The 23,345-nt window shown below is 33.6% G+C and overlaps 1 protein-coding gene and 1 long non-coding RNA gene across 3 annotated transcripts in view; one reads left to right on the plus strand and one right to left on the minus strand.

The window, feature by feature from the left end:
• Positions 1–266: 266 nt before the first annotated feature.
• Positions 267–20,048, minus strand: CETN3 (centrin 3). Of its 2 annotated transcripts, XM_090278995.1 has the most exons (6): positions 19,898–20,048; positions 18,003–18,135; positions 16,124–16,238; positions 8,505–8,696; positions 1,212–1,263; positions 267–327 (listed from the first exon to the last, which is right to left on the minus strand). In XM_090278995.1, exons 1-6 carry the CDS (start codon positions 19,912–19,914, stop codon positions 291–293), a joined length of 546 nt encoding a protein of 181 aa, XP_090135121.1. In that variant the 5' UTR covers positions 19,915–20,048; the 3' UTR covers positions 267–290. The 2 variants fall into 2 exon arrangements, with proteins under 2 accessions (XP_090135121.1, XP_090135122.1); XM_090278996.1 differs by lacking the exon at positions 1,212–1,263 and having other exon boundaries at positions 19,898–20,046.
• A 161-nt stretch (positions 20,049–20,209) lies between these two features.
• LOC150008687 (uncharacterized) overlaps positions 20,210–23,345 on the plus strand; it is a 28,047-nt gene continuing 24,911 nt past the window's right edge. Inside the window, exon 1 of the long non-coding RNA XR_016511332.1 lies at positions 20,210–20,366. This is a non-coding gene — a long non-coding RNA (uncharacterized LOC150008687). The remainder of the gene's footprint in view (positions 20,367–23,345) is intronic.

Raw genomic sequence — 23,345 nt, forward strand, 5'->3', positions numbered from 1 at the left:
ATAAAAACCCTTCAAATAATGGACACCACATGATTCAATTTTTTAAACTTTATATATATAAAAGCTATGTTATAATTACAAAGCTATGAACTATTAGAGTGCTAACAATACTTTTCGTACAAAGAAATGTAACAATAGTAAAATAGGAATACATAAGATGCTTATTCTTGGTCCATTTGGAAAAAAGAACTAAGTTGGATTTTTTTCTTAACATGCCTCCAAGCACAAAAATAGAATATAAGATGATAACTGCAACATTCTTAGTGTTTTTCCTTGTAATTCTTTAAATGTCACCAGTCATAATGGCAATGAACTCCTCTTGATTTACTGTGGTAAGAAAGAAAATATAAGTCAGAAATACAATTTTTTTTCCAGAGAACAATACTACTATTTTACACTAACTTTAAATTTTATATTATATAAATTCTTAATGAACAAAAACATAACTTTTGCTTTTACTTTACTAATAAGTTGAACATGTTTACAAAACAGAACTTCATCAATGCAAAAACATATAAAATGTGAGAAAGAATATAAATTGGTATTCTATAATATTAACTAGGAAAAGACATGTTACAAAAAAGTCCATCACAATCATATTATGTATACACTAGCAAAAACAGTTTGTAAAGCCTGCAACGGTTAATTTTTTAGATAGTTAAAGCCTATATTCTTTATTCTACTAGTTCATTTAGCAAAGCCTTCCCTTTTAAGTTAAATATATCATGCATGTAAAATAATTCTAAAAGATGAAAACATATAATAGAAAAAATTCAAATTGTTGTTTTTTAACTTTTATATATCTAAAAGCCTGTTTTAAAGAAAAACTAATTGAAACCAGGTAACCATATATCAAAAGTATCCAGAGAAACTATAATATTAAAAGATACAGAATTAAACTTAATTACAAAGGAAGTACTATAATATATGGATGTAAATGCAGAAAATAATCACTGATAAAGACTAATTGTTGGTTTACCAAAATTATAAAACAAATTCAGTAAAAACCTCCAATTTATAAAGCATAATGTTTAAGAAAGCAACCTACAAATAATAAGTGATAGTGGGTAATATTAATGTAATCTTATTAAATATAAATTTTAATAAGCGACATACACACATATACATGAATTATTAATAGAATTGTTCAGAAAAGAATGCTTTCTCTTTGTAAAACAGGTGACTTCATGGGTCCCTAAGTTAACACATACCTCGACAAGGCACAGGTTAGGAATGATAATTTTGATAACGATAACAAGAACACTACAATGAGAGAAAAGAAACCTTAATCCCAATAATAACTCTGACACAATAATAGCTCAGAACAGTTCTGCATCTCAATTTCTTCATCTGAAAATCTGAACTACAGAGACAATCATTTAGGTTATCCCTAAGTCTTAAATACCCTAGATGGTAATATATTAAAAAAATCACTGAATCAAACATTTTTAAGTGCCTAGTGAATGCCAACACCATACTAGGAGTTATATACTATATAAAAACAAACACCAGGGTTCCCATTCCAGAGTATCATAAAATTGAAATGAGGAAGACATTAAGTGATATAAAATTGTTAATTTTCTTAGAACTAACAATGATATCATAGTTAGGAAAGCTAATGTCATTATTAGTAGATGCATGCTAAAATACGAGGGGGGCCAAGTTCATGATATATTTTTCAAATGATTCAGAAAAAATATATACATACTATAAACCAAATACAATATATTGTTAATTCCTGAATCTAGATTGATGGCATAAAGGTGTTCGCTACACTAGTTGTAACATTTTTTCCTCTATGTGTAAGGAGATTCATAACAGAGTTAGAAAAAATTAACCAATTAAAAAGTTGAGAGATAAAATATGTACATCAAGAATAAAAAAGTATACTGGTTTCAGAAACCACACAGAAAAACCAATTTCAATAATCATGTTAATTACATATTATACCTGAAACAGGGAACAAACGCTGTGTAACACAAAGCATGATTATTAAAATAGAAATGTGTATTATTGTTGAAAAATATCCATCATAATGAGGAAAACCATTACTAATGAGAAAAATTTAGGTTAAAATAAATATTGAGTTGGGCTCCAAAATAAAAATATAGGGTTTGGTTTGATTAGTGGACAGAAAGCTAAGGTAAGAGAACACCACCAGAAACACAGATGAAGACAGAAAATAGTGTAAAAACAAGATATAAGGAGTTAAGAAGAATGAGCTCTCCAGAAGCTGAGTAAGAACTATAAATCCATTCCAGCCAAGATGGAGGTGTAGGTGGACACACTTTGCCTCCTCACACAACCATTAAGGATTACAACTACCTCAAAACAAAGAAAACAACCAGAACTGTCAGAAAATCGAACTGTATGGAAGTCCAACAACCAAAGATTTAAAGGAGGAGTGTTCATCCAGATGGATATGGAGGGCAGAGATGGGGAGCCGGGGCAGAGAGGATGCGGTGTAGTGGCTGTGGCAGTGCTGGCAAGGCACCTACTGTGGCCTGCCAGCAGGACGAGTGGTCCCACGTTATAAAAGCCAGGAGAGACACCTAGGGAGTGATCCTAGCCCCAGTCCAGACCGTGGAGCTCACGGTTCCAGCACCAGGAAAATAAAGCCTCATTGCTTCTGACTGTGAAAACCAGTGGGGGTTGGGGCAGTGGGAGAACCTGCCCAACTCTCAGGAGAGTTCATTTAGAGGCCCCCATGGTCCTAGAACATATACAAACCCATCCACTCTGGGAACCATCACCAGGGCAATAGCTAGAAGGGAGCCAGTCACATACGGGAAGCGGATGAAGTGACCAGAAAGAAGAAATAAACATTCAAACATCACAAAATGAAGAAACAAGATTCAAAAAAGCAAGGAGTTTAAGACGACTCTGGAACATCTCCAAAAGTGCCAATATCTGAATCAAAGGGATGCCAGAAGGAGAAGAGGAAGAACAAGAAATGGAAAACTTACTTGAAAAAATAATGAAAGAAAATTTCCTTAATTTGGTGAAGGAAATAGACATACAAGTCCAGGAAGCACAGTAAATCCCGAACAAGTTGGACCCAAAGTAGACCACAGGAAGACACATAACAATTAAAACGCCAAAGGCTAAAGATAAGAGAATTTTAAAAGCAACAAGAGAAAAGCAGTATTACCTACAAAGGAGTTCCCATAAGGCTATCAGCTGATTTCTCAAGATAAACTTTGCAGAAAAGAAGGGACTGGCAAGTATTCAAAGGAATGAAAAGCAAGGACATACAACCAAGATTATTCTATCCAGCAAAGCTATCATTTAGAATGGAAGGGCAGATAAAATGCTTTCCAGACAAAGTAAAGCTAAAGGAGTACATCATCATCAGGCCCTTATTATATGAAATGTTAAAGGGACTTATTTAAGAAAAAGAAGAGCAAAACTATGAACATTAAAATAACAACAAACTCACAGCTATCAACAAGTGAATCTAAAAAACAAAAACAAAAAAACTAAGCAAACAACTAGAACAGAATGAGAATCATATAGATATGGAGATCATATGTAAGGTTATCGGCGGGGAGGAGGAAAGGGGAGAATGGGGGAACAGGGATCAAGAAGCATAACTGGTAAGTACAAAATAAACAGGGCAATGCCAAGAAGAATAAAGTAAAGGGAGAAGCCAAAGAACTTATATGCACAACCCACAGACATGAACTAAGGAGGGAGGGGATTGCTGGAGGGAAGCAGGATACCAGGCGGAGGGGGGCAAAGGGAAAATAAAATTGGGACAACTGTAATAGCATAATCAATAAAATATGCCTAAAAAAAAGAACCATGAATCCATGCATTAAACACTAACAAGACATTCTACAGACACAGAACAGAATACAAAACCTATAATACTCCAAATACTTTCAATAATCATTACAAATTGTAGTAGTGATCATTAACCTTTGCAGCTAAATGAACACATTTCAATATTTTGTGAAAGCTATGATCCCTCTCGCCCCCAGTTAAAAAATAAGATAAAATACATAAAAACTTTAAACAATTTCATTGTTAGACCCTTTCATTTAAGAATCTCTGATTTAGTCAGTCAATACTGAAGCATGTAGACCAAAACAGGAAACAAGAGGATGTTTTTAAGGAAAGCAACATAATGAAAGCCTTAGAATGATATGATTATAAATTATTTTAACAGTATAATACAGCCATGATTAAAATATTCAAAAAGTATTTGTTTTTATAAATATCTAGAATTTTTCTCTCAAATGTAAAATTTCAGTACTCGAATTTCAAATTCAACTTCAATTATTTTAAAACTATAAAAACTTAAATTTTTTATTATTTATGTATAACACCTTAAAGTATTAAAGCATTTCAGAAATATTTTAAACTATTTCATAATTTCAGATCTAAAAACAGAATATTTTTTAAAAATAGTGGAAAACAGAAGGGAAGTGGCCAAGGAAATTAAACTACCTCCTTTATTACCAGTAAACCATTCAGACAATTAAGAGAATCTGCGATACCTTTGTACATTTGGTTTTATAACCTTTTCTATCAATAATATCTTATATCAACTTCCTATATCTCATATAGCATAATACCTACCTTAAAATAGGTATTTGATAAAATATCTACTGATCAAACAATACTTTATTTTCTCCTACATTGCCTTTTAAGCAAAATTTTCATAAATCAATCATTCATAGTGTAAGTCATATAACATGTCATTAAAATAAAGAAATTTAGAGAAATTAAGTAGATTAAGTACCTTAGAGACCATCTGGCTTTGGAGGGAAAAAATCAAGTTTTAGCATCTTAAGTGCCAACTGAATATTTTACTAATTCATTGCTTCCTATAATAGCATGCAAAACTCCATAAACATAGACACCTAATTAATATTTAACTACATAGCTCAAGAGGCATTCCAGTGTTATGGTAAAAACCACACTGTCATTATGGAAATATGAATTTGAGTTCCTGCTCTGTCATGTATTAGCTTGGTGATATTGTTGGAAAGGTTATTATTAATCTCTCAGAGCTTGGTTTCCTTATCTATACAGGCAGCTATCCTACACATGAATATATAACATTGTATTTACTTCACAAAAGCTATTGTGACAATTAAGTGGCATAATCTACAATGTAACAAGCTAAGCACAGAATAACTATATTCAACTATGTTATTAACTATATGTTAACACTTATCATAATTATTTACAAGATAGTCCACTTTAGCTTTTTAAATGTTGCTTCCATTTGTCCAAAAAAATTTACTGTGTTTTATTTTACATATGTTGTAAGAGATGGTAGAGAAGGGATTCTTTCTTATCACTACCACAGCTTTATTTATAGTTCATATTATAGCTTCTTTTCCTTTAACTCTTCATTCATGTTATTATTCTAATATACACAATAAAATGATTTTTCCATTGCTCTTAAATACTGAACAGTATGAAAAACTCATAAACAAAAGACTTTACTAAAGTCTACAAAAAAGGCAGAAAAGTATTATGATCTTTACCAGTTTAACATATACCAGTAGGTTATATCTAAACAAAACTGTTTCAAAGAATCCAAATTAAGTGATCATATTAACAAGTTATTATAAAATATAACTTCCTACTTTTTCAAAAATGGTCAGATTTTAATATAGCTGCAGAGACCCATTTAAATTAAGTCAGTGTTTCAAAGCCAGACTAAATGAATTAAAGTTGTAGTTCTCATTGTTTCTGCATATAAATATGCCTTTCAATAATAATTTTCTGAACTTGCCATGTTAATAACTACAGGGTGGGGCAAAAGTAGGTTTACAGTTGTGAGTACATGAAACACAGTTTATTTTTATATTATTATTTGTTAATTATTCTGTTATTTCCCCTAAGAACAACTCTAAACTTACTTTTGCCCTACCCTGAATAAGTAGTATGTCATTTGAAAAATGTCAAATAGCTACTGTGAATTCTGCAAAGTATATTTATCATTCACAATAACACTTAGAGATATAAATAAAAAATAGCAGTGTATGTATGTATGTGCACTACTGTTATTAATAAGCCCTACAGACAATATTTGATGCATCCATGAATTCCCAGATTATGCAATACCTAAGAAAGATAACCCACATCCCAGACTGAAAACTACTGGATAAGGCTATTTTAATAAGACCATCTTCCTCCCCCAAAACAAAACAAATCTTAATAATAAAAAGACTATGCATCAGCTGATTTTATTTGTAATAGAACACTTAGAAAAAATGTCAATTGCCTGTTAAGTTATTTGAATAAATGACAGTAGGAAACCCAAGCAAGAGCTGTAATACAAGCAGAGACTGAGGCAATATTTTAAAGACACACTAAAATAAATCTTCAAGCAATGAAGTACAGATGTGAATGAACAATGAGATTCAAAAGCAGCAGCCAGAGCAACAGAACAAGAGATGAAGAAATGGACATTTTCTAAACAAAGTTTCACATCATATTTTTATTTAAAAGGCAGATTCCTAATTAATATTCTCTTCTAAAGTCAAATAAAGCTAATAACTGAAATCTAATTGCATGTGCCTAGTATAGTAACAAAAGAAAAATTATAACGGATCTTTTAACATATTAATGAAGATTTATGAAATAGACATATCAAGATTCTCTATGTCACTGAAGATAATACCTTTACAGAATAGAGTTCCTTTAAATCTAATTTAGGGTAATAACTACTAGGGAAGACACAAAAAATAATTTTACATATTAAGGCACTGGATTCTAAATCCAAATATTAGAGTAACAGTTTAAGAAATCATTTAAATTTCCTTGTTTTAATAATCTTTGTTTCAAAATATAAGTAACTTTATTGACACCCTTCAAAAAGCTAGTATTAAAAAATAGAAAAATTATATAACACTCAAATATTCACATACATATGATGAAGCACAATAATGTACAATTCTAAAGGACAATCTACAAACCTAAACTAATAGCTAGTTTCTACTGTCTTACCTCCTTATTAGAGTATGCCAGTATTGCCAAGGTAATATATGTATATACTTATGTATATATGTATAGTGGATACGATATCAACATATATCTACTGTATAGTATAAAACACACTCCAGCTCAGGGCTTTAAGTCAACAAATATTAGAGTACTCATTATGTTCAAAACAATGCAGGGGAATATAAAGATTAGTAAAGACAAAAAAGAAAAGAAAACAAACTTATCCTTAATGCTAGGCACAACCAACTATCTTCATTTAATACTCACATAAACCCTGTGCAGTATTACCATTCTCATTTTTATTAATGGGAAAACTGAGACTCAAAAAATGTTGAAAACTTACACAAAATTACAAAGCAACTAAGTAAATGGTAGATTTAATTCACATGCAGGTTTGTATGATTCCAAAGCCTCAGGCCTTTCACACTATATGATTCTATACTGCTCTTAAAGGGCTTACTACATAACTAGATATACAGTACAAATGTATGTAACAGAAGACAGTGCATAAAGTGCATTAATAGTTATTCCTCTAAATGCTATGGGCCCTCAATGAAAGTCTCATAATTCATATAAACAGAGAGCATTAGGAAAGGATTTTGAGAAAAAGATGACGCTTAAAATATACCTGAGAGAACGACTAACATTTTAGAAGACAGAAATTATCAATTAGAATATTCTAGGATTAAAGAATGGAATAATAAAAGGCACAGCATAAAATAGTAATTTCAAGATAAAATGTATTTTGTCAAAGGGTGTACTGATGGGAGTTGAAGGCTAAGTAGAAAAGTGGAAGACTACAGTGGGAAATAAAACTAGATACTTAAGGTAAGAGAGATCATAAAAAGGCTTTGAATTTTAAGCACTGAGGAATCATTCTAAGCATTTGAACAAGGAAATGACATCATCAAACCTATACTTTAAAAAACGTGCTACCAACAGATTAAATTAAGAAGGGAGTAGAGGCTTATAGGCATGAAGAGCAATTAGGAGGCTACAGAAGACTGCAAAGTCAGCTGAGGGCATGGACCACATCTGCTACTGTGTAGCACCAATCAGCACATATAACACTGTATCCAGCAGGCATCCAAGAAAATAAAGAGGCTATGGTACCATCCCTGCTAAGAAATTACAGTCTGAGCTAGGACACCAGCAGTAAACAAAGATATAAAACAAATTCAAAACATCTTAAGGACATAATCAGTAGAACTTAGTAAAATTTAGAAGTGCATGCAGGTCAAGGAAGAAGGCATTACCAGCTAAAATTTTATTAAGTGGCTGAAATTTTGGTGCTATTTCACCTACAAAGTAAATACCTTCTTGAAGAGTGCAATCTGATGTTATAATCTGTAGAGCTGATCGCAAAGGTCTGCTTCATTCTTACTCAAATTTATGAAGTACTTATGCAAAAAGCCCATTACAGGATTAACAATTATACTAGAGATGTTTGCAAAAAGTCTTGAAAATCATTTGGTTTTAGAAAAACTTAATAGATGTATATATCAGAAATATCTTAAGTATATTTTACTCAAACTTACTTTCTCCATCACCATCTTTATCAAATTCTTCTATCATAGCACGAAGTTCTTCATCACTCATGTTTTCACCCAGTTCTCTGGCAACTCGTCGCAAATTCCTCAAGCTTATTTTACCTGAATCATCATCATCAAATAGTTTAAATGCCTTCAATATTTCTTCACGTGGATCTCTATCCAATATCCAGTCTGTGACTAGAATTTAAAAAATAGAAGATAAAAAAATAAACCTCTATAATCACAAAGGCATTCATTTGTGAAATCAACCAAGTACTAGGTGAGAAGTAAAGCTGTGAATCTGTCAACATTTAGCTTAATAAAATACCAAAGCAGAGCTCAAAAACCCAGATATACCTGAAATTAGAAAAATCAGATCCATATTTTAAAATTTAACCTTTACAATATCAATAATTCATCCTATTATAAAAGAAAACTGTATCACATGAAGGCAAAATAAAAAGAACTATATTTATACTAAATTTATCTAAGGTCTACTATTATCAAGAATTGTTCTAGGCTCCACTGACATCAAGCACTTTAGTCTAGAAGTTTGTAACCTAGTTGGGGAGATGTTATACCAACAAAAAAATTAAAACTAACTATATAAAAGGGGTTTGCCGGCTAACCTGAATAGTAACACTAATTGTTCCTCAAATTTAACCAACTTAAAAACAAATACTTGCTGGAAGGAGGAGGGTTGCTGGGTGGAGGGGAGCAAAGGGAAAAGAAACTGGGACAACTGTAATAGCATAATCAATAAAACATACAAAAATAATAATAATAAAGTAGGCACCTTAGGCCCCCCAAAAAAACAAATACTGAAAAATTAATAATATGCACGGCCATCATTACTATAGACACAATTTCAGATAGTAGATGAAAATCCCACTGATACCTTCATGACTAGAAGAATCGCTTGGTTTTCCAAAATATGAGAAGCAGTTACTAAAGAATTAAATCTGATTGCAGTAAGACTGTGGGGGACAGACAGACATGGGGAGATGTGGGAAGCAGACAGGCTTGGTTTAAAAGACTAACTACTGTGCGGAGCCGCCCCCAGCCGGCAGGTTGTCTTCCAGGCCTGCTCTGAATCCCATCCTCCAGCGGATTTTAAAGATAGAATAGAAATACAAAGTGGCTTTTAAGGAAAAGGGAACCTGCTCTGTTTTTCTCTGTAAAGCCTCAAATCCTTGTCAGTAAAATGTGAAGAACAGAAAGATTAAGTAAGAGGAAGTGCTTTTGACCTTGTGTAAAATACCTGGATGTTTCAACCCCGTATTGATCTGCATTTCCCTTTCACTCCCTACCATTTGGGGAAGTGCTGCATATTTTCCTTAAGTACTTCCTTAAGTACTGGCCCTGCTGGTTTGGCTCAGTGGATTGAGCGTCGGCCTGCGAACTAAGTGTCGCTGGTTCGATCTTCCAGTCAGGGCACATCAGAGAAGGAAAACTCTGACTCCAAAAAACCTCCGCTGCCTTGCGGCATACCTCTTCAGGGGAAAGGCTAGGGGAGTAAACCCCGACAGAAAATCCGGAGCCGGAGTCCCTAAGGCGGTTTGACGTTGTAGTCAACACCGGCAACTCCTGCGGCGCACCTGAAGCCAAGCTGTATTGACTCCGTCTTTCCCTTGGACCCTTCAGCTGCGAAGAGAGGGGGGGTCTGCTGCATGGGCAACAGCAGACCCTCCATATCACCCCGCCCAGGCTCTGTAGCTTCAGCTTCACTGGAGAGGACACACCAGCGTCATCGCAAGATGTCGATTCAACACGGGAGGAGACAGATACCGTGTCACTCCCGAGTCGGACTGCACAGCCATTCTCGGCGGTGCAGATAGACTCTTAAGAAGCTACACCAACCATCGTCTCTCGAGACGGACGGCTGCCAACGACGACGACTTCCGCATGTGGAAAGTGGATAAAAACCCTGGCTAATAAAGAAACGGAGGCGATTTCCCACTAGAGAAAACCCCCTCCCTTCCTTCCTCAGATGGAGAGTGTCTGAGTAGTTTCTTCATCCAATCCAAGGGACCCAGAGTCTCTCTCGTAAGACAGTAAAGGGAAAGGAGCTCTTCATTGTGTTCAACAAGGCAAGTAACTGAAGTTAAGTGAGTAATTTCAGAACTCAATAGCTGAAATAGTAATGTATTTTAGTATACAAAATGTAATAGCATATAATTCAGTAAAATCAATATTTTCAATATTACTAGTCTTAATAGCCACAACAAAAACTGAAGTAGAAATTGATATAGAGGTAAAAATCTGAAAATACCTAGGTAAACATCTGTGAAGTAATTCTGTAAGCTAGTCTATCATTACAACAAAAGGTATTTATGACTTTCACTGTGCCATTAAAAATAATTCAATCCTATTGAGGGTTACAAAATCATTAAAAACTTGCAAATGCTTATAGATGGAAAGCACAGAAATGTTTAATGCACCCAAAAAGAAAAATCAATTCAAGTCCCTAATATTTTATTGTTTTGCTATTTCATCATATTTGAATAAGCTTTAGAATAAGCACCTATTTATTCAAGATAATGTTAAATCATCTACACATATATTCAAGTTTTTTTAATCCATTTATTTTATCCAAAAAGTCTACAAAGTAACTAATTGAAGTATGTTATTATAAGTATGTAAATCATCAAAGCTCATAAATATTCAGTCAAAAAGGAGCTGGCATATATACAGCCATAACACCAAAATAAAATACCACACTTAACTCTGTGGCTCATACTCAACTTATTTTGAATTTAGTCCCAACAAAAAAACAGGACAAGGAAAAAAAAAGTGTTAAGAAATTTTCTTCACCAATTAAATAATTAACATGACAGGTGAACCAAAAAAGCAGCTTGCTACAAGTATTAATGTACTTAAGCAAAAGAGTGATCAGGAGAACAGATGGGGCTCCAAGATATATAAATTCTTATCCCACCAGTGCTTTAATTGTGTTCGTTACTTCAGACTACGTGTCTACATAATCTTTTATCAATACTTTGTCTTAGAATGTAACTTTTCTTGGGAACTGTAAATATCCATCATTCTGGACAGATAAAACATTAAACTTTATGGTGACTCTCCTCCATGCCTTCATGTTCTATTCCTGCCCTACAGAATAGAATCTAATTATAAAAAATACATTTTCTTTCAATGAAAATAAGTCAAATGACATGCAGGCAGTTAAGGCGGGTTCAAGCTATGTCACAAATTTATGTCCACGTAACTCTATTTTCAAATGATTTAATTACACTATCAGAAATGCACTTCCTCAAAACAGACCTTACACTTTATAAAAATCACTTAAGAATACAACAAATTAAAAAACGTTATATTAAAAGTTTATCAAAAATCATTAAAGATAATGCTAGAAATATAGCTTCAACTATGTATCTTACTTTTTTATGCAAAAATATCAAGTTACTATAAATTCAACATTTTGGAGCCAAAACTCTTTCCACTATCACCAAGATGGCTAGCAATGCCTCACTTCAAAACAGATGATATCATTGTTAACAAATAGTTTCCCATATTTGGAAAGGCTGGAAATTTTCAATCCCATAAACCGAATCAGTGATCAAATCCTAGAGATCTGAGGATGTTACCTACATTTTTTGCTCTTAAATGTATTATCACTTTTCATTTGCACCACCTTCAGCATAAAACATATATTATTTTCAGTTTGCAGTTGCTCTTCACTCCAACTCATCTTTAATACTCTCAACAAATTTATCTTCTAAAAACATATCATTTACTCTTCTTTAAAATTAACAATGGTCCTTTGCTGACTAAAGTCCAAATTCTACATGTTATGGAAGACTACCTACCTGAGCCAATCTTACCTTTTTATTCACTTCCCTATCCTCTAGAGCAGGGAACTACCTAACGTTTCCCAAACATGCTATATTTCCGGTACTACTCTTTGTTTTCTCTGCCTGAATGTCTTCCTCTACTCCATCCACAATCTCCTCCTTGGGATGATATCCTACTCACATTCCCAAAGGCCTAAATTAAAAATTCCTTTTGCAAACTCTTAAATTGCTCTGATCAGAAGCTGATAAATCTTCCCTATTAAAGGCTGGACAATAAATATTGTAGACTTTCTTTTTTTTGGGGGGGGTGGGGGTGGGGATCTGTCTAAACTACTTTGTGCCATGGTGGCACAAAAGCATAAAACAATAGATGCGGCATGTTCAGGCAACTGCTGAGTTTGGCCTAAGGGCTGTAGTTTGGCAACTCCTGCCCTAGACAAGATTATAATTTACCACATGGCTCCATACGTTGTGGTCACCTACATTTAGTAAGCTCCTTGAAAGAAAAACCTCTTAATAACTTTTAATTAATTCCCTCCCTCACCCCAGCATAGTATTTAATGCCAAAAAACTCAGCAAATATTTGTTAAATAAGCAAAACAAAAACAATACTGTACTATTCTACATAGCCAATGAAATAATTAGTATATGCCAAAAAATAGAGTACAAGCATCTGACGTTGCTTGGTCTTACTTTAAAGCAGCAATTCCTAAAACATCTATGACAATCAATAGCTTTAGGCTATCTAGATTCTAAACTTACATCAAATATATTTTAATACTTTTTCCTAGTATTGGAAAGAATAAAGTGGCAGACTTCACCCAGAAATATTGTACAACAGTATCCTTAAACAGTAATAGATGGTACATAAACTAAGATTCAAATGTTCTCATCTGGTGTTACTTGTCCAAGATATAAAACATACATTCATCTGTGGTCAGTTATTCTTCAAAAATAATCAACAAATAGGGAGAATATATAGTTCTTGACTGTTTGCTTCCCAATCAGTAATAAATTTTTATTTGACAGCTGGAGTTCTCAATAGGCAGCCTTAGGATAGCTAAAGTGTTGTGCTGAGCCTGTCAATATATCGATCTTTGAAATTCAGAGCTGAAGTTTAACCATGGTCTTTTATTATAGAAGGAACCCAGTATTTCTGGGTTCTTTATTAGTAACATAGAAAGGATGAAGGACCAGGAAAAGTTGGAGATGGCATGGGGACTCTGCCTTCAACTGCTAATAAAATCACATTTTTAAAATACTATAATAACAAGATGAAATAATGTGGTTAATAAAATTATTAATAACAATGATCTAGTACTTAAAATAGCCTACAACTATGAAAAAAGGTTATCAGAAAAATATATGTAGAATATTTTTATGTTCCAGTGATGCAGTATGATTATTTCTAGCCATTAAGCAAATAAAACAAAAACTATTTTTAAAGTAATAATAACAACAAATATTTAATAGCACTTACTATGTTAGGCCCTTTCCTAAGGACTTTACCTATTATTAACACATTTATTCCTCAAAGGAACCCTGTGAGATAGTACAACTATTCACATTTTACAGTGGAAAATGAGGCACAAAAAAGTAAAATGACCAAGTAACACAGCTAGTAAGTGGAAAAATCAAGATCTGAAGCCAGGCAATCTGCTTGTAAATTGTCTGTGCTAAACCACTACATTGCACCAAATGTACCTGAATTATAGCTCTTTCCTAATAGTATCATTTCCACTATATTTTAACACCTTGTTTCTAGAAATAAGCAATCTTAAACTAAAACCATAAACTCCAGAAGTGCTTCGATATTGAGAATAGAGATGGCCTTCCCCCTTAAGTAAATAATTCTACAAATTAAAGGGAAAAAAAAGAAATATGCTCCCCAAAGGAACAAGATACCTCTCTAACCAGTCATCTGTTAGTTCAGATGGGGATCTTTTGTGCGGTGCTTTCTTTCTTTTAGGTTTATCATTTAACTTCCCTTTTTTTCACTTTTGGTTTTAACTTCCAGATTTTAAAAAAATTACATAATATTATGAATCTATTTTTTCATATGTACTAATTGGCATTTCTTTTTGATTCTCATATTGTTTCTTGCTGAATACTTAAAATAAAGGGTGTGTGAATATAAATAAATTTGTCCCTAAACTTTAAAAATATCTAAAAAACTGTATGTTTTTATTGACCCATTTAAAGTGGTACCACAGATGCAGAAAATTAATTTAATTAAAACAAACCCAAGTATGTGTACATTCTATGTATAAAACCCTAGGCAATTTAAGTTATAATAGCAAAGTCCTTGCCTTCTAGAATCCTCTCTTCCAAAAAAGAGCCATGTATATGTATAGTAGAATAGAGGATTCAAATATATACAAGTTCTGTCCGGAAAAAGTTCAGCCATTGTTAATATAACAAGAAAAGTTTGCATGACAACAGCGTAAGCTGGCAGCCAAGGAGAGTGGACCGGAATGCACATGCAAGAACAATGGTGACTTCACTGTGCAAGTCAGTGGGGGCAGTAGACGCTGTTGAGTTAGCATGTGAACTGTGTGGCCGTCTCATGCAAAATGACTGAGCAAGGAAAACAATGAATCTGCATCAAATTTTGTGTTAAGCTTGAACATTTCCCTGTGGAAACTATTCAGATAATTCAGAAGGCCAAGGCTATGGACAACTGGTGATTCGCAACTTCATGACAACAATGTGCCCACTCACATCTCATGCAGAGTTTTTTGGTGAAACATCAAATCACCCAGGTAACTCAGCCCTACTACAGCCCAGATTTGGTGCCTTGCCATTTCTGGCTTTTTCCAAAACTAAAATCACCTTTGAAAGGGAAGAGGTTTCAGACCATTGATGAGATTCAGGAAAAGAAGATGGGGCAGCTGTTGGTGATTCCAACAAAGGATTTTGCAGTGTTTTGAATAGTGCAAGAGACTCTAGAACTGTGTGAGGTCCCAAGGTGCCCACGTTGAAGGGGACTGAGATGTCATTGTTCTATGTTTCTTGTATCTTCTTCAATAAATATCTCTATTTTTTATATTACATGACTAGATACCTTCTAGATAAGACTCTCTCTACATACACACACACACACACACACATATATGCTATAAATAACTCACTAAAACCAACTACACAAAAATTTAACCATATTAAGCCCTCACTGACACATTATCTTCAAATGGTTGTTCTTAAATATTTTATCCTGCTTCTAGTCTGCCAACTGCCTGTCTTACTATAATCCACTCCCCACTGGCAAATTTAAACAGGCGACTTTATTCACCAAGATCAAGGTCATCGAGAGTATGTAGCCCCTCATAGCTTTGTCAACCTGAAGGTATGCACTTTATCTATAGCCAAAGATACCAACTTGCTACAGGTTTCCTCTTCTCCCACATTGTGAACAAAAATCACATTCTAGATGCTCTTGGGAAATATTTTCCAAACAAAAGGATACCAAAATTTTCTGTTTTAATGTGAAAAAATTATTTTTTGATCATCCTTTTAGTTTTGTCATAAACACACATTACTTGAAAAGCATGTTGCCTTAAAAAAAACAACACAAAACCATTTCTGAGTTAGAAACTTCGGAACAAAAAACAAAATGATAAACCCCACAGCGAAGCTATAAATCTTTTTTTCTTTGAAAATCAACATAGAGTACCCCCCAAAACACCCATAAGATCCACATATACAACAACGTTCATTAACAAAATTCTATAACCCAGAAAATTTTAAAAATACTGACACTGACCAGATAATTTCCTAACAACTGCTAATTACAAAGACTTTTAAAATACACACCAACTTCATTAAAATCTTCAAAGGTGATTTTCCCTGTGGCTTCTCTGTCATAATCTTTAAGAATCTTCAGTACATCAGCTTTTTTTACATCAAATCCCAAGGCTCTCATTGCCACCTTTTGGATTAAAAGGGAAAAGCAAATTATAAAGCATTCTTTCAAAAAAAAATAATTTCAAATTCTTAAATAAATTTTCACAACTTAAGAGATGACGGCACATTAAACATATAATTCTTTTGCATGTTTTATGTCTCTAAAATAGCAAAGAGATAGTTTTTCTTCACTATTAAAATTAAATGGCAATTTGTTAAATTTAAATACCCTTTTTTATATGACAAACCAATCAATGAGTGTTTATGGAATACATTATACAATGCACTGACTTAGTGTACAGTTGTTAGTAACAAGTTATTTGTTCTCAAAGGATTAACAACCAAAATGGAAAATAAATATTAAAAAGTTATACAATGTAAAGAGATTAAAAAACATTAAAATAAGAATTATCATCAGACCCTACATGATTAGTTACCAGGTAGTACATGACCCTTAATTTAGAGTAAGAAAGCCTTGTTACTATATATAAAGGAAGGAGAGACATGTTATTGGTTAAGTCTTAATTGGAGAGATTCAAGTTGTTCCTTAATATATGGACAGAGTGGAACAGAAGAGTATTTAGAAAAGGATGACTGGTATTAAGATAGCAAAATAAAGAATAAGCTTGAGAACAGTGAACAGAGCAGCTTACCTTATCTGAATGGGAAGAGCTCAGGTGGAAACACACAGTTAGAAAATGAGAAAAGTAGATAGTAAAAGTTTGGAGAACATTCAATAAAAACTAAAAGAATCTAAACTTTATGCAGTGTACAGTGAGGAGCCAGTAAAGGTATATAAGCAACATGAAGAAAAGTTTTATAAAGATGAATGTACAAGGTGAACTAGAAATTGAGAAACCACTTATGAAGCTCCAGGTATGAAATAAGATCCCAATCCAAGAAAATAACAATGACAACAAATGAAAGAGACATTATAAAGAAAACACAAATAAAAGCTGGATAACTAGGAGGAAAAAGTGGAAAAAGAGTGACAAAGAGCTACAAAAAATCTACTTCTCTCATTGAGTGTCAGATCCATACTACCCTAAACACCAACTTCCCTTTGTATCTTTGTAAATAATTCCAAGTCTTAAAGTTGACATTTTCCTCCATTAGAAGTGTCAATATCACTCATCAATTATGTTGTTTGCACCATAGAAAGTAGGTTCAGACTGCGTTTATGAACATGTTCAAATTAAAAGACAAATAACACTTCCCAACCGAAAAAAAGAATGAGTTGCCAAAGAAAACAGTAAGACCTGTTTAAACCCTGTAGTTTGAAAATTTTTAATTATGTGAATGAAAAATAAGCCCTTCCACAGGAACGTATTTTTACACTTAAAATGCTATTCATTTTAGCCCTGGCCAGGTAGCTCAGCAGGTTGGAACAATGTCCCATTCACCAAAAGGTCATGGGTTCAATTCCCAGTGAAAGTGAATATTTAGTTGCGGGTTCAATCTGTTCAGGGCACATATGGGAGGGCAACAGATCAATGTCTCTCTCTGATTAATGTTTCTTTCTGACATCTGTGTTTCTCTCTAATAGATAAATAACAATAATAAAATAAAATACTACTCATTTTACAATGTGAAAAGGAGTTTCTAAAAAGGTGTTAGGAGTACTATTCAACTTTATTATAGCACTTAACTGTGAATGTTTAAAATGATTTTGCATTTTTAAAACCAATTTAGTTAAAATACTTACTTCGAAATGTATTTTTAACCAACTGTCGAAAACACAAATCATTTTAACAGAAAAAATATATGCCATTTTAAACTATACTAGTACCTTTAATTCATGGTAATCTATTGCTTCATCTTTGTCGGTGTCAAATAGTTCAAAGGCATCTTTAATTTCTTTTTTCTGCTCTTCAGAGAGTTCTCTTCTTTTTTTCCTCTTTGTCTTGTCTACAAGTTCATTTCTATGAAATAAAAAGTGTATTTAGTTCACTTATATTCTCCAATGCCTCTAAATGATTAAAATAAGATTTCAAAAACGCCACCATAAACCTTAGCCAGTGAATAATTTTCTACATTTCTTAAAAGGATGTATATTTGAGAAAGAACTTTTCCTTACATGAGTCAAAGAAATTTCCTTTACAAGGCATAGTTTAAGCTGCTATAATTTTGCACTTCCACAAACTGAGAAGTGTTACAGGTTATTTAAAAACAAAACAAAACAAAACAAAACCCCTAATTTCCTTCCTCCTAGCTTTGTTTTTATTCCCACGAATATTGCTGTGGAAGAAGTAAGAACTGTAAGAAAAATTACACTACGTCAGAAGTGCACCCCAAAATCAAAGCATCCATACTTATTATTCATCATTCTATAATATAGTTTCTTTTTAAGAAAATTCTTGATGATCACTGTAAACTGGTTTGCTTTTGATAGTATTTTATAACTAACTTATCAAAATTACTACCAAAAAAACAAAATTTACTAATTTACAAATAACTTTGGCATTATAGGTTAGAAATGTTTTTAGATTACATATTACTAAAAGTTTGGTACTTTATTATTTCTCCCACTGATATTAACAAATCAGCCAAAATACTGAGTCTAAACATATCACCACCATTAAACACCAAAAAAGTATCTGTGCTATTTTATATTTGTGCTCATTTTATATAATGTGAAAAGTCAATGGTCTTAAAATCTCGCTTAACATGAAAATTCATATTTAATCTCATAAATTCTGGAAAACCCTTTTTAAAAAAGGAAATTTACTTTAAAAGCTAGGATAGTCTTCCCTAAGAAATGTCGGTCCAAGTTTTCCAAATGTTCAAATTGGGCTGTTGCAACATATGTAAATTTTGAAAGCGAAAATTTTATAAAACTTTAAAATATAAAACCCAATTGATTTTATTAGAATACGTTATCTATTTGCATTTGAAGTTTTGGTCTCTAAAAACCTAACCTCCCCCCACCACCACCAAAAAAAAGACGAGACGGTCAGAAAAGGTAGGATAAAGCTGAGATCGTTCACAAGAGATTTCACATAAGCCTGGACAGTCCCTGGGTTTCTCTTTTCACGATTCTGAGTGGCCAAGTCCAAAACCGACCGACAACTGACCCCATACATTTTTAAAGTGGTGTAACTGCAAAATTATTTTTAAAGTAAAACATCTAGATGAGGATGGGGAAGAGGGGAACAGAGAATTAGAGATCGAACTGAATGTGAGCTAAAGAAACTTAACAAATTTTGTTAATTTGGGTCTCTATGTGTACCGTAAAGCAGGACTCCGGGAGAAGGGCAAGGAGTTTTGTATTATTCCCAAAATTTACAGTAAACATGTTACAAGAGCTCAGCTGAGGTAGGGGCCGTAAAACCGGGAGTAACGGAACCAAGGGATGCTCCATGGTTCCTCGAGAAACATCGCGAGAAAAACATCGCGCTAGGTCATAGCCTCTTTGCAACTAATAGAGCCCATCTTTTGGCGGCTTGACGCCCAAAGCGTTTGATAGGTAGGACTACCTCAGCAGTAACGTCCGGTACTCATCACTTGGGCACACCCGGTACCTAAGGATGAGGAGTCCAGCCCCAGAAGGTTGGCCAAGGTTCCTTTTCCTTATCCCAAACTGCATCCCCTTCCTCGCCTCGGCCCCAAACTACCTCCCTTCCACACCCGCCCTGGTACCCGCTATCGGGGTGTGGAGAGCATTGCCGCCTCCTCATTACCGACCTCAGAGCTAAACTCATTTTCTCTTCGGACAGAGATGTTCCTCTCAAGAACGACTTTAACCCCCTAAGGAAGGTAGCACAACTTGCACAAGCCGTTCAACAGAAAACAACGACCTCAGCGACTTCAAGGACCGCCCACAAGACAGACATTAGTGAGCTAGATTGGTTGAAATTGTTAATGTCCTGCCCATTGAGGCGGAAGCGTCTCTAATATTCTCCTTTCATTGGGCATTTTTCACGTCTATCAAAGAAACCTTTCTGCCCCCTCCGGTGCTTTAGATTGGTCCGTTGCGTTTTTCCCCGAATCCTTTGCGGAGCGAGGATCTGAGTCCTTGCGTGGGGATTCGGCGAGTGGTAGGATATCCCCTCACGTGAGGAGGCGTGCCGCTTGTGGGCGAGTGTCCAAGACTGGACGGGCAGCTCAGAGGGAAGTGAAAGGGGATTAGAGGAGGAAGTAGCTGAGGAAGGAGGTCTGCGAAATTTAGTTTCTCCGTATTCTGTAAACTTGGAGGGCCTGAGTACATGGGGGGTTTGTTTGAAACGCAGATTTAAATAGCCCTTTTCTCCATTTTAATGCCAGTGGTTTGAAGTTGCATTTATTTTTCATCTTACAAACTTAGTGGTTCTGAATCAGGTACTGTGGATTATATGTACATGGATAATCACTAGTTTGCGTTATTAGCTTTTCATGGTGAACCTGTACCTAATCCGCCCTTTGCTCCTCTTCCGTCTTTGAACGGCTTTGTTCTCTTTGTCCTTTATTTTCCAGTGCTGTAAGCTGATGATACACATCCTTTTATCTCCACTACCAAACCATGTTTCTTGGAGCTCACTTGACATTTAATATATTTACTTGTTCATCTCTCCTACTAAACTGAATTCCTTGAAGGCCAGGAACGCTCTCACTGGTGGTACCTAATGCAATGTCTGGTGCATAGATGCTCAAATATTGTTCATTGAATGGAATCTTGTTGCAAAACCTCACTAAGTACCGAACTAAACTGCAAATCTCAAAGGAATAAAGTAGCCTGAGGGTGAGGGTTTAGCAAAAGAAGGAGAAAGATACATTGATATAGCACTATGATGTATGTTTAAAGTGACATATATAAAGGTTTAGAGAAGAAAGCAAACCGGCAGAGTAGAGGAAAAGCTTTTGGAAGGAGATTACATGTATGATAGGTCTAGAAAGATGAGCTAAATTTGGGTGAGTAAAAATGTATTATTGAATATAGTTAAAAATTAAGAGCTAAAGTATAGCCCCCCCCCAAAAAAATTTCAAAAATATAAAACTACATTTTAAAGTACCTTTATAAATCACCTGTGAATTTAAAAGAACAGTAAAATTGCAATTACAGATGATTCTCAACACATGAAGGGTTTACATCCAGATAAACCCATAGGTTGAAATGTCTTTAAGTAAGAAATGCATTTAAGTCACAATGTACTGAACATCATAGCTTAGCCTAGGTTACCTTAAGTGTGCTTGGAACACAATATTCAAAAAATCTGGCAACCGGGTACACTGTAGAGTATCAATTGTTTACCCTCCTGATTGCGGTGGCTGACTGGGAACTATGGCTTTCTGACACAGCCCAGGCTCTTGAAAAAGTATGCATACGCTAGCCCAGAAAAGGTCAAGATTTGAAGTATGATTTCCATTGAATGTGTATCACTTCCGCACCATCATAATATCAGAAAATCCTAAATTGAGACATTTTAGGAACCATCTCTATACAATAGAATGTAATGACAATGAAAAACTATGTATTAAAATAGTAAGGCATAGACCAAGCAATAGAAAAATTTTTTTATTAAACAAGAAAGAATGAATATAAGCCAAGTGCTTATTTGAAGTAGTTAGAAATGAAGAGCAAAATAAACTAATTGAAATTAGGAGAAGTTACTAAAGATAAAAGAATTAGAAAACAAGTTTTAAAAGAAAATTGTTAAAATAATGAATTGGTAAGGTATCCTCATGTTAATAAGCTGGTTTTTGGTAATACCGAAAAAATTGACATTCATAGAACTGTAACAAAAAAGGGAATGTTGCCATTAATAACGTTGGTAGGTTAAAAGGGAGGCTTTAAAATTATTAAAGTGCTTTTAAAATTGTTAACGTACTGCCAATAAATGTTAATATTGAAATAGTCACCTTTCAAGAAAAAGATAAGGACTCAAAAAGAAAAACCCCCAGAAAACTGAATTAGGTCAATAACTATAGAGAGGACTGAAAAAATAATGTCAAAGTTCTGTATGACAAAATAAAAGCATCCAGCTTTTCAGAGTTGATTATTAAAATACAAGAATAATTATTAATTATCATAAGTATAGGTTAAGGAGATCATCTCAATGTCCAAAAAAAGCACTAGAAGTTATTCAACACCCATTTTGAATAAAGACATAGATTAATAAACCAAGTAAAAGTACTTTTTAAACTTGAGCAATATACTTAATAAAATACTAGTGTTTCTCAGTCCTGTTCCATGAATCACTAGAATTTTGTGAGATATAATCATTTCATGAAGAATGAATTTGATGGGAAAATAATTTGGGAAAACAGATTTTAAATATTAAACTAAAATGTTTTCAATAGGCTATATAACCTGTGAAGGAATGACAGGGAAGTTAGATGCATAACTTCTGCTTATATTTTATTAATGAGAATTAGTGACATGCCCATTCCTTGCTACAAGTGAAGCTGGGAAAAAAATCTCCAGCTGTAAAACCAAGTGTCCTACTAAAATTTGTGGTCATATCATATACAACTAAAGATAAGATGGGATTAGCAACTCTTCCAGACACAAAGCAATTATGAATACTGTCTTTCAAATTCTAACCAAGAAAAAGAAATTATATATAAAATTAACATTACATATATGTGAATGATAAGATTTTCAAAAATCCAAGAGTATCAAACTATTGGAATTGATAAATCAGTAAAATAGCTGATTATCAAAAATTTGCAATATCAATGAGCATTAACAAAATAAAATAATGGCAATATGAAATGCCTACATATAAATTTAACAGGAAATCTATAGGATCAGTAGGTAGAACATTTTACTAAAAGACATGAGAATTTAAGAAGTTGACAAAGAAGCTATATTCCTAGTTGCAAAGACTCAGTATTATAAAAATATTGATTATGTCCTTGATTAATCTGTAAATTTAATAATATCAAAATTAAAATTCCATATTTTTCTCTTTAACAAAATTACCTAAAGATCATCTCAAGAATAATTGCATAAAAATAACAAAATTGTGAAAGGAATACAACAATTGATAATACAATACAAAGTACAAAAATTGCTGTACAGGCATTAAAATGTATTTGTTAGTATGGCAATCAAAATATTAAGTTCAGAGCCAGAACTAAAAGTAGATAAAAACTTGTGTTTTAACAGGGGAGTAGTAACAGTATTTGATTAGCCTTCCTCCTGAAGACTTAA

This window comes from Furipterus horrens, unplaced genomic scaffold (assembly GCF_987537825.1).
Source record: "Furipterus horrens unplaced genomic scaffold, mFurHor1.1.pri manual_scaffold_5, whole genome shotgun sequence".
Lineage (NCBI taxonomy): Eukaryota > Metazoa > Chordata > Mammalia > Chiroptera > Furipteridae > Furipterus > Furipterus horrens.